General features: G+C 39.6%; 1 protein-coding gene across 1 annotated transcript in view; it reads left to right on the forward strand.

The window, feature by feature from the left end:
* The window catches only part of KCNQ5 (potassium voltage-gated channel subfamily Q member 5), an 850,222-nt gene extending 845,520 nt beyond the window's left edge, over positions 1-4,702 (forward strand). Inside the window, exon 14 of the mRNA XM_086926499.1 lies at positions 2,198-4,702. Coding sequence (XP_086782625.1) covers positions 2,198-3,148 — 951 coding nt within the window. The 3' untranslated portion in view covers positions 3,149-4,702. The remainder of the gene's footprint in view (positions 1-2,197) is intronic.
* The last annotated feature ends 7,243 nt before the right edge of the window (positions 4,703-11,945 follow it).

Below are 11,945 nucleotides of genomic sequence, written 5' to 3' on the forward strand. Positions count from 1 at the left end.
AGATCTTGTAACCTAGGTCTGTACTCCTCCCATTACCTTCCCACCTGCCACCTCACACTTGCACTACATCTCCCAGCAGCCCTTGCGCTGGGGGTCTGCTGCAGCCCTTCTCTCTGGACATTGTGCACAGGCCCTTCGTGAAAAAAATAAAAAAGATCACATTTTCGAAATTTCGCGGGCAGTTTCGTAAAAATGGCAGCATTTTTAAAAAACTGCTGATTTCGCTGAAATCGCAAAATCGCTAAATCCTGGAGGATCTGAACAGTAGGGAAAGAATTAAATAGTGTTGGGGTGAAAATTACTATTCCCACTCCAGAGAGTGCAACAGTAGGGTAGGTGTTGGATAGCAGAGGGTAAAAATTAACATCCTTATCAATTAAATAATTATGAAAATGCAATAACCCATTAATAATAAATTAATTATAAATTAATTATAAATACTAATAAATACATATTATTAATTACTTCATTATAATTAAATTACTTCCCAACCTATTCCCCTATAAACCCACAAACCACTTCTAAAAACACACAATCAATGGAATTATCGATTAATTAATTGTTAAAAATGTATAAGCAATTAATAAGTAATTAATAATACATTAATTATGAATACTAATGAATAACAATTACTAATTTGCCTTTTCTTATATTTAAATTACTTCCCACCCTATTCCACTATGAACCCACAACCCACTCATAAAAAATAACACAATTAATATAATTTTCTATTAATTAATATTAATGAATAACCAATGTATAATTCAATAATAAATTAAATATAAATAAATACAAATGTATAATAACTTTCTTTATAATTAAATTACTTCCTACCCTATTTCCCTATAAATCCACAACCCGCTCCTAAAAAACACACACAATTGATATAATTATCTATTAATTAATTAATATAAATTAATAACCAATTAATAATTATTTAATTATAAATGTACTATAAATAATAATAAATATTTACTTTATTATAATTAAATTACTGCTCAACCTATTCCCCTTAAAACCCACAACACGCTACAGAACTAAAATACGCAAAAATGTATTCACATAAAAGTAATTACTGCTAAAAACGTAACACATATATAAAAACTACACTTACACCACAAAAGTACAGCACATACTTTTAACACACATACTAAAATACAGAAAACTAATATAAATATCGATATTATTAACAACGATATATGTACAAACAATATTACTGTGTTCGATATTAAAAAAACAATATTTCTTACCTTACTGTCGATATTCCGTACCACGATATACTTGCTGTTGATATTCTTGTACCTCGATATTGTTATTGTTCGAAATAAACAACTCGATTTTCTGTCTGTACACCAGATGGGGCCTGCAATACTATCCCAAGGTACCCGCTTACACTACCCTAGGGCTCCTTATTCATCTCATCAGGTGACCTGGGATAGAATTTGGGATGCCACTAACCAAGTTATCAGAGATGAACCCATTTTATACTCCTCCAATTGTTGCTGAATTGGCCACGATAAATAATCTGAACTCAAAATACAAGTACAACAACTGTGTGTCCGTTTTTCTGTTTGCAGTGTCAAAAGAGAGTCATTTACTCATTGTTTCTGAGCTATTCTCTCTGCATGTCTTGCACTAACCTGGACAAATTCCGAGTTAAATATATGCACTTTAGAAACTGCAAACACGCAAACGTGCTCAGAGGTGTGCTGATCTAGCAGAGCTTTTCATGAAACACCTTTTGGTGTCCAAATCACTGTTCCTGAGTCATTTGTATGTGTTAAGTAAACTTTTTTGCAAAAACATTATATCAGACTATTCTTCAATAGTCACCTTCCATACACAGTAGAAAAAGCATCTACATTCTTTTTCATTCAAAATCCATGAATATGTTACCGTCTTTTTGAATTATTTTTAAAATGTTTTACTTGTATGGCTTAAGGATTGGTTTTTATAGTTATGGATATTATGTGTCAGTGACCTACGTTTGTGGAAGCATTAGCATGACTAAGAAAAAAAAAATATTTGAAAACACCATTGCTGAAATTTATTTTAAAAAAGTAGCCTGGCAATAAAGTGACATTTTCCATACAAATGCATTTATCACTTTCCACCACAGTAAATATCTTCACATGAGAATGCAGTTTAAATAATGTATATTATTATTTTCAATAAGCTCTTATTCTTATTTCCACAGGTTCAATCCATAGAGTCAAAACTGGACAGTCTATTAGATATCTACCAGCAGGTCCTAAGGAAAGGGTCTGCTTCCGCACTTACATTGGCCTCATTTCAGATGCCACTTTTTGAATGTGAACAGACTTCAGACTATCAAAGTCCGATTGACAGCAAGGATTTGTCTAGTTCTGCACAAAATAGTGGATGTATATCCCGATCAGCTAGTGCCAATATCCCTCGTGGACTACAGTTTATACTGACACCAAATGAATTTAACGCTCCAGCTTACTATGCCTTCAATCCAGCTATGCATAGTCAAGCAACACAGGTGCCAGTGAATCAAAGTGATGAACCTGTAATAGCTAACAGCGTATCAAACCAAATAAACCAGGTGCCCAAACCAACAACACCCACGACATTACAAATACCCCCTTTGCCATCCTTAAAGCATATTACTAGGCCGGAGCCTATACATATCATTCCTGCAACCATGCAGGAGGATGTTTTTGATGTCACCGCCTGCCTTGTTGCCTCAAAGGACAATGGACAGATTGCACAACCTAAACTGACCAAGGGTTTTTCAAGGAGAAAAAGTCTTGATGCACAAGGGGGAACGCTGTCTTCGGTCCCTTTAGCGCCACGCAAGGAATTTGGAAAATCATTATCCGTGCAAACCCTGATACAGTCAACAGAAGAACTGAACCCACAGCTTTCCCCTACCAACTCCAGCTGTTCAAGAGTAAGCCAAGAGGTTTACCCTGGATGGAGAGAGTCAACATTGTTCATAGCAGACGAAGAGTTAGAGATAGAGACTGAGACCGAGACTTTTGAAGCCACTTCTCAGACAACAATGGAAACAGCTGTCTCTTCTGACTCTCTAAGGACTGGAATTGCAAGATCATCTCAAAGCATTTGCAAGACAGGGGATGGTACAGATGCGCTTAGCCTGCCTCATGTTAAACTTAAATAACATTTGAGTTTTATTCATAGGATTAGTAATTATTTTACTCATACATATCATTGCATGAATTTGTTTGGAAAGCCCTTTTAATGCGATAACATTGCAAGAATCAGGAAGAAACTGAAAGGCAGTTGTTTGAGCCCATATCTTCTAATTGCATGGAAATGCATGTTTAAGTGAAGGCTACAAGTTAAAATCTATATCTATGCTGACCCATTCATGTAGTAAAGGATAGTAGATTAAAATACTAATTGATCTACAAAGGTAACGCTACAGGGTTATGAAACTTCAGAGATGATCATTGTGGAATACCAGATGTTTCACGATGCAGACATTACAAAGCACTTTGCTTGTGGGTTCACTAAAAAATGTAGGTCCTGAATTCGACAATAGTTTATGTTTACAAAATATCATCAACAGCTGCTACCGAGGTACCAAGAAAAGGAATAGTGTGGGATTATAATGACTGCTAGTTGGAAGGTACACACACGTTAACTCATTCTTAATTTTGTTCATACTAACAGAATTAGAAAGCTAAATTTCTGTATATTTTTGGTGATTCAGTGTTGGGGCAAATATTTTGCACACCACGTTCAGGTTGTTCTTTTTGATAAGAACATTCTTTTGCTATGAATTGTACGAATTCCGAAAATTTGTTATACATCAGAAATGTCACTGCAGTCTTAACCTTGGCTAAATGCTGTACACGGTATTGTGAAGGACTTGAATTTCTTTTACAGAAGTATTCTTGAATGTTTAAGGATAGCCTTGTTATGTGAAAGTACTTGCTGTAGAGTGTTTTTTACTGCATCCATCGTGTCTCGGAGACATAGCTGGATGCACAGCTGTGATCCATACTTTATGCTTGATGAACAAATTCAGTTGGTAAATTTCGAAAGTTGTCTTGAAGCACAATTAGCTGATCACTGTTTCGCCACAGGATTTACCTGCATCCAGGTTTTCTCGTGCTCTGCAACATCGCTGACCTTATCAATACTTGATTGCTGATAGAGGTTTTGCAAAGATTGATAGTTTTTTCACCTTCTGAGATCGATTTAAATATTAAGTTATTTAAATGTCTGCATTTGTCTAGCCAAATGACCTATATCTTTAAAAAAACAAGGTCTTCTACGATATATTCAACCTCTATAAAGTTTTTAGGATTATCTTATATCTAATGTTTTATGTGCCTTTTTTTATTTTACGTTAACTTTGTCATAATTGTTGAAACATGAGTGTGAATTTAAGGCCAAGAAAATGGTGTGGAAAGAGGTCAGGAAAGTATCCTGAAATTAATGTGTCAATTCAAGCACTTCCCTCTTCCATTGTATAACAACAGGGGTATCCAACATGAATTCCTTTTGCCAATAATTTATCACAAAGAACTTGGTATATTTGCCTTAAATTACATTCTTTACAGCTTGAATTCTCTCAGTTTAATTTAATTTATTTGAAGCGATCATGTGCGCATAACTGAACAGTTCTATAAATCATGTATGAAAATGTAAATGTCTTTTTCTCAAAGTACAAATAAATCAGGAATACCTTATACTTTTTTAGTTACTCTTGAAAGTTCTGGTATTTTTTATTCTTTGAATATGCATTCCACTTCACATTAACGATGTGATACATTAGAACGGACATTTCTTCATTTTAAGAAAACTGCACACTAGGACCAACACATTTATTTCATGGCACAAATGAGCCCAGAGGAGGTTTAAGAGGTCCGTAGCATGCCACATTTATAGGATAGTAATGATGTGCTCTCTGTCATTAGAGAACGTCCGTCTGGGTGCTGCAATATATGAATTGCGTAGGCGAAATTCAGGTTTTGCATTCAACTCTGAAGAACTATTTACATGCTTATATTTCAAGGTTGAATTTGATCTTTATTCAAGCCATAAAAATATGTTTTTTAACATCAGTGAAGAAATATCATCCAGATAAAGTCACTTGAACTCTTTGTCAATTTTCCCAATGCATTTCGGGCTCAAAGGGGCCCTTCATCAGGGAAAATCTTCCGTATTTTGTGAAGTTAGAAAACAGCGTGCCCCATACATGCGAACACGAAGTATGGGGCACGCTGTGTTCTAACTTCACAAAATAAGGAAGATTTCCCCTGATGAATGGTCCCTTTGAGCCCGAAATGTATTGGGAAAATTGACAAAGAGTTCAAGCGAATATCAGGATGATATTTCTTCGCTGATGTTAAAAAACATATCTTTATGGCTTGAATAAAGATCAAATTCAACCTTGAAATATAAGCATTTAAACAGTTCTTCAGAGTTTAATGCAAAACCTGAATTTCGCCTACTCGGTTCATATATTGCAGCGCCCAGAGGGACGTTCTCTAATGGCAGAGATCGCATCATTACTTTTGTGACATTGACACTCCAAGGTTCAGAGAGTGAGACCCCTGAGGCACACTACAACTTTGTAATCCTTAAACAAACCAGCTTGTGCGCATTCAACCACCATTTATATATTTATAGGATAGCCATAACCCCTGAGCCACAACCCCTGACTAAGCAATTGATTCCCATGTAGATTCTTTGTATATAAATTCCTACATGGATTGCTTGAAAAATGTAAAGGTCCAGCACTCCTATCCACACCTTATTGCACTACATACCCTAACATTAGAAAATAAGGATGTTAACATATTAATAAATTCAGACTTTTAGCGGATTTTGACAAAAATATACACAGAGTTCCATTAGAAAGACTCAGTGCACAATTTAGGAAGGTGCTGCAAGAAGAGGTGTCTTCCTTCGTTCAAGAACAATCCAATCCAAACTCAGTTGTTAGCCTAGGTTGCATACATGTTCTTTATTTTATTGCAAGAAACTATAATTTAACCCCATCCTTGCAACATACATCAGCTTGTCAGCGAATGCTATCCTGTAAGGACAATTGAGGACTGATTTAGACCCAAGTGGTCAGTACGCTTTTCTGTCAGGGCAGCTGAGGGATGTACACCACTGAGCTAGTAGACTACAGCCTGCCATATTTACAGATTTCCGCCTGCCTGGCTGAGATAACTGCATCTTCCACAGAACCACTGCCACAGTGGATCCGCTGAAGGCACAAATGTTTTGCGGTTAGGGTACAACGTTCAATTAATTTTATGTTTTATTCCCAAAGAAGGATCAGAATATCTGCTCTGAATAGGGCTGACAGTCTGAAGTACATAGACCAAAGAGCTGATGTCCATGGGACTGTCAGTCTATATTTTTTGCAGGCAGAAGGAGGAGGCTGAGCCAGCAGAAACCTGACAGCTCGCCCAACTAGAAATAAAGCAGACAAGACCATAGTTTGGTGGCAGGATACTCCTTGAGAATTGTGGTGGAGTACCTGGTTGGCCAAACAAGGCAATAGGCCTGTTGAGCAAACAAAATTCACCAATGACAGTTATATGGCTATCTTATCTTAAAATGGTTTACTGTAGTTTTTACTTGATTTAGTTTGGCTTCCCTGAGAATGAGTCATAAATGCTTGCAAATCATGATGAACAAGATCTTGGTTAAAAAATAGAAACAGGAGTAATGCTAGTTCTCCAGTATTGGGGTGTCTTTCATAGATTCACATGCTTGAATATTCCCAGTCATCGAAGTGGGAGTCCCACGGTACATAACATAGCAATGTAGTAATAACATAAGTATATATACATATAAGAAAGAAAAAAACAGAGTTTTTCTAGATAGAGAACTTGTCCCTTCGATAACATATCCGAGTCATTATGTTTTGGTCCAAACTCTAGGCAATCAGGCGCCAACACCCTCGTAGAATGCTCTCCTCGGAGGCTCAGGTCATCAGATTTTATACCGCACGTCTTGTGAAGTGGGTCTCCCTAAGCTCAGCTCAGTTTCCTTTTCATTTCTTCTCAGAAAGTCAACTTTATGATGTCTACCACCAAGAAGTCCCTCTTCGGACCTTGTGGAACATGTGGAAAACAGAGACTTCATTCTGAAGACCCTCATAAAATTGTATGTATTGCTTATTTCCTGAACACAGGGTAAAGGATTGTAAAATATGTAGGACCTTCTCTCAGAAGACTCTGAAGGATAGAGAAGGGTGTCTCCTTCTCTGGCTGCAGAAGTTGAAGACTGCAGAGAACCCTCTCTCAGATGTGGAGAGTGTGTCATCAGTCAAGACTTCTTCATCATTGGAGAGAACCAGTGAGTATCAAAAGGTTTCTCCAAAACCTAAAGTGGTGAAGAAACATCATGTGGATAAGCCCACTATCCAACCTTCAACTTCAAAAGAGGTGAGTTCTCCCCCTCAGAGTCTTTCCGCACCTTTTTCACCCCGAGATCTGACTCTCGGGTGTCAGAGACTCCATCTGCACAGTTTTTACCTCAGAAACTGCCTATCTCGTCAACAAGCTCGTCTTCGCATCCCCCGTTAACGAGAACTGCCATTGTCGCGTCTACGTCGACGACTTCAACATCAACATCTATGAAGCAGGCTATGATCCTGTCGTAGGCATCTTCACCCTCGACATTTGTATCCGTTAAGGTGAGGCCTATCGCGTCTACGGTGCCTTTGACCTTGTCTACGGTGTCAAGCAAGCAGAAGAAGAAGAAGATTTTGTCGACGCGCACTGAGTTGTCAACGGTGGCTTCGTCGACGGTGGCTTTGTCGACGGTGGCTCCATCGACGGTGGCTTTGTCGGCGGTGGCTTTGTCGACAGTGCGTCTATCGTCAACGGTGACAGCAACAACTGCTTCCATGGATCTGGTACCATTGAAATCTTCAAGCTCTTTACTTCAACAGCGAAATTCCTCTTCTGGATACACTAATGCCAATTCAAACTCCTTCTCAACCTCGAGCTGAGTTATTTTCTTCTGATGATGAGGAATCTGAGGATGATGAAAGATTTCGGGCTGCTCGCAGTCCCTCTGAGCTTCTTATAAAATGTCAGAACTCTGATGATGATGAGGACCTACAAGAAGAAGAAGATTTTTCTACTAGTGACACGCAGACCGATCCAGAACTTCCTATGGCACAGATGCCTTTAACTCTTATTGCCAACCTCCAATTCATGCTGGATGATTACTACCGCCATTTTCCAAGTTCAGTACAGTCCTCTCCACCGCCTCAAGCACCTCTTCAACTTCCTCCTTATAAAAAATCAGTTGCTACACCTTCTTCATTGACGACTAAGGATCAACACCAGGATGCTCCTCAGGTCATGGAGGAGGACAATGAAGATGATAATGATGATGACAAGGACAGGGAAGAGGGTGAGCCGGTTGACAGATCCCTTCTTTCTGAATGGCACAACTACCAGATTCAAACACCGTCTCCCACTCCAGCTCCTCTGGATTCTCCACCAGTGGACATAGGTGGTTTTCATTTACTCATGGATAGAGCGGCAAAAAGATTCCAACTTCCTATGACAGCAAGAGAGGAAGATTGTTTCTTATATGATTTTAAAGATCAGCCTCAGAAACAAGTTTGTTTAATTCCCATCATCGATTTTATCTGTCAAGAAGGGCTCAAGCTCATGCAAAACCCCAATTCAATTCCATCTGTTCTACCAAGGCTGGATAAGAAGTACTAAGCCCCTACAAATTCACCTGCTTGTCTCATTTCTCAAAAAAAGCCTGATTCCATTATTCCTCAGGTAGCACAACGTCGGGCTACGATCCTTCATCTCCATTATCTGCACCGCTGGACTGAGAAGGTACAGGCCTGGATGCTATTGGCAAGAAATTTTCCACTAAGGCTGCAACTACAGTTCGTGCGGCCAATTCTCTGGCTATCCTTGGTCATTACGACCGACAAATGTGGTCAGACCTATCATCACTTGCAGATCTAATGTCGGAGGCATCTAAAGGAGAGGCATTAAAAATTCTTCATGAAAGAGAGAAGATTTCTTCCGAAATTATTGATTGTGCTGTGGATGTGTCTTCCACTGGTTTCCGTCTTTTAGCTGGTGAAGCAGTCCTCAGGTGACAAGGCTGGTTAAAAGCCACGTCTTTTCGGCAAGAAGTACAGACGAAAATATTAGACATGCCTTATGATGGCGAATCTTTGTTTGGCCAACATATCGACGATGCCCTTCAAACAATAAAGAAAGACACCGACATGGCCCGTGCTCTTGGAACTCTCCAGTTTAAAAAGCAACCTTTTCGAGGCACAAGAGGTCGTGGGCTCCACTTCTTCCTTTCGAGGAAATTCCAATCAATATAAACAAGGGCAACAACGTTACTCCTCCCAGAATCCACAATCCTACAGGCAACAGCATTCTTCATCATACAAACAAGAATTCCTCCAAAAAACAATGACTTTCACCGTGCTCCGTCCCTGATTCCTCCCGCTTTTTTAAGAGTTGGAGGTCGAATCTCCCATTTCTACTCCAAATGGTCACTGATTACTACTGATCAATGGGTTCTGGATATTGTGCGTAGGGGACACACATTGGAGTTTGTAAAGATTCCACCCAATTCTCCACCAAAAGGTCCTCCTCCTGTTCACCTAAAGTAACTTTTAAATCAACTCACAATTTTATTAAGAAAGGGTGCTTAGAAGTGGTACCAAAACTACAAAAGAGCAGAGGATTTTATTCAAGGTTCTTCCTCATACAGAAAAAGTCAGGAGAATGGCGCCCTATTCTGGACCTACGTACCCTGAAAAAAAACATCAAAAAGCAAACTTTTTGCGGGAAACCTGCGCACAGGAAGGATAAGATAGAATGTAATTGTTATGATATGATTGTTTTTTTTTCTCGTGTGGAAACCCGCGCACAGGAAGGATAAGATAGAATGTAATTGTTATGATATGATTGTTTTTTTTTCTCGTGCTATTTTTGGTTGTTATGAATTTTTATGACATGATTGTTTTCTTTTCCTTTGTTATTTTTCTGGTTGTTATGAACTGTAATTCTTAGTTACGAGCCTATGTAATGTGCTGTGCGTTGTTCTGTCTATTTTGATCAAATGAATAAATATATATTTCTTTTTTAAAAAGCAAACTTTTCGCATGTTGTCCCTACAGGAGGTACTTCCTTTACTACCCCAAGGGGAGTATATGACTTCTTTGAATCTTCAAGATGCTTATTTTCATCTTCCTATTTTGCCGAGACACAGGAAATTTCTCAGATTCAGAGTGGCCGGAAAAGACTTTCAATTCAAGGCTCTTCCATTCGGCCTTCGCTCCACTCCCCGAGTCTTTACCAAAGTCCTCGCACCTGTGGCAGCTTATCTTCCCCTACAAGGAGTGCAAATCTTTCCATACCTAGACGACTGCCTGCTGAAGGCACAGTCATTCGAACAGGCATCCAAACCCACTCTATGCAGGTCCCTCTTCCAGTCCCTGGGCCTCTCATTCAACATGGACAAGTCTCATTTTCTCCCAACTCAAAACAAACTGTTCTTGGGAGCCATCCTGGACACCAAACAGGCAAATGCTTTTGTGTCACACGAAAGACGTCTACGACTTTGCAATCTAGCGGCCTCCCTCTGTTTAAAAGAGTCCCCTTCTGTCCTACCGTTGAAATCTTTCCTAGGGATGTTGTCCTCCTCCATTCCTCTAGTCCCTCACTCCCGCCTAAAAATTAGACCTATCCAGGAGGAATTGGACAATCAATGGGCTCAAGTCTCAGGATCCTTCAACGATATGATCAAGGTCACATCTCGGATGAAAAGAGCGCTACTGTGGTGGACTCTCGAGGAAAATGTCTCTTCAGGTTGTCCATTTCTGGTGGACACTCCAAGTTTCACTCTCACTACAGACGCTTCTCTCGAGGGTTGGGGTGCACATCTGCAAGGATTAACAGTGAAAGAAAAGTGGAACATTCATCAAAAGACCTGGCACATCAACCTGCTGGAGTTACTGGCCATTTTTCTGGCTCTAAAAGCTTTCCGAACCATCATACAAGGAGCCTCAGCGTTGATCCGGAAGGACAACACAACGTGCATGTACTACATCAACAAACAAGGGGCACAAGGTCCATCCACCTGTCCCTTCAGGCTCAACAAATCTGTGATTGGGTGATTCAACATCACATCATCCTTACAGCAGTGCACGTTCCGGGAGTATCGAACAATCTTGCGGATTCCCTGAGCAGGTCATCCGTGCCCAATCACAAGTGGGAACTTCACCAACCCACACTGGATCACATTTTTCGATTATGGGGTCCCCCCAATCTAGATCTGTTCGCATCACATCTGAACCGTAAATGCCTGTACTACGCAAGTTGACTTCCCCAACCAGAGTCATGGGGGAATGTTTTTTTTATGAACTGGTCGAAAATATATGCCTACGCTATTCCACTGATACCTCTAGTCCCCAGAGTTCTTTGAAAAATTGGGAAGGAACCCTGTCACATTATTCTAATAGCTCCCAGGTGGCCTCGACAAGTCTTGTTTACAGAACTCCTGCTCCTGTCACAGTGCGACCCGATCATTCTTTGCCCTCTTTCGAATCTTATGACCATGGATCAGGGCCAAGTTTGTCATCCCGACCCAGCATCTCTATGCTTAGTGGCTTGTAACCTGAGCACTATGAATTTGAAAATTTGGACATTCCATTTGGTTTGTAGAAAGGTCTTGGCTAAGGCTAGAGCATCTTCAACTGTGAAAACATACAAACTCAAATGGAAAAGATTCTGTCTATTGTGCTATTAAGCTCAAGTGCATCCTATTCATGCCAAACCAGAGCAACTCTTGCCTTTCCTTTTACACCTAGCAAAATCAGGCCTCTCGTATTCTACCCTAAAAGTATTTCTAGCAGCAATCTCACGGTTTTGTCCAGATGGCTCCAACTCTCTCTACTCTTCAAGAGTAATTCAACAATTCCT

The sequence above is a fragment of the Lissotriton vulgaris genome, chromosome 6 (assembly GCF_964263255.1).
Source record: "Lissotriton vulgaris chromosome 6, aLisVul1.2, whole genome shotgun sequence".
NCBI classification, from domain to species: Eukaryota; Metazoa; Chordata; class Amphibia; order Caudata; family Salamandridae; genus Lissotriton; species Lissotriton vulgaris.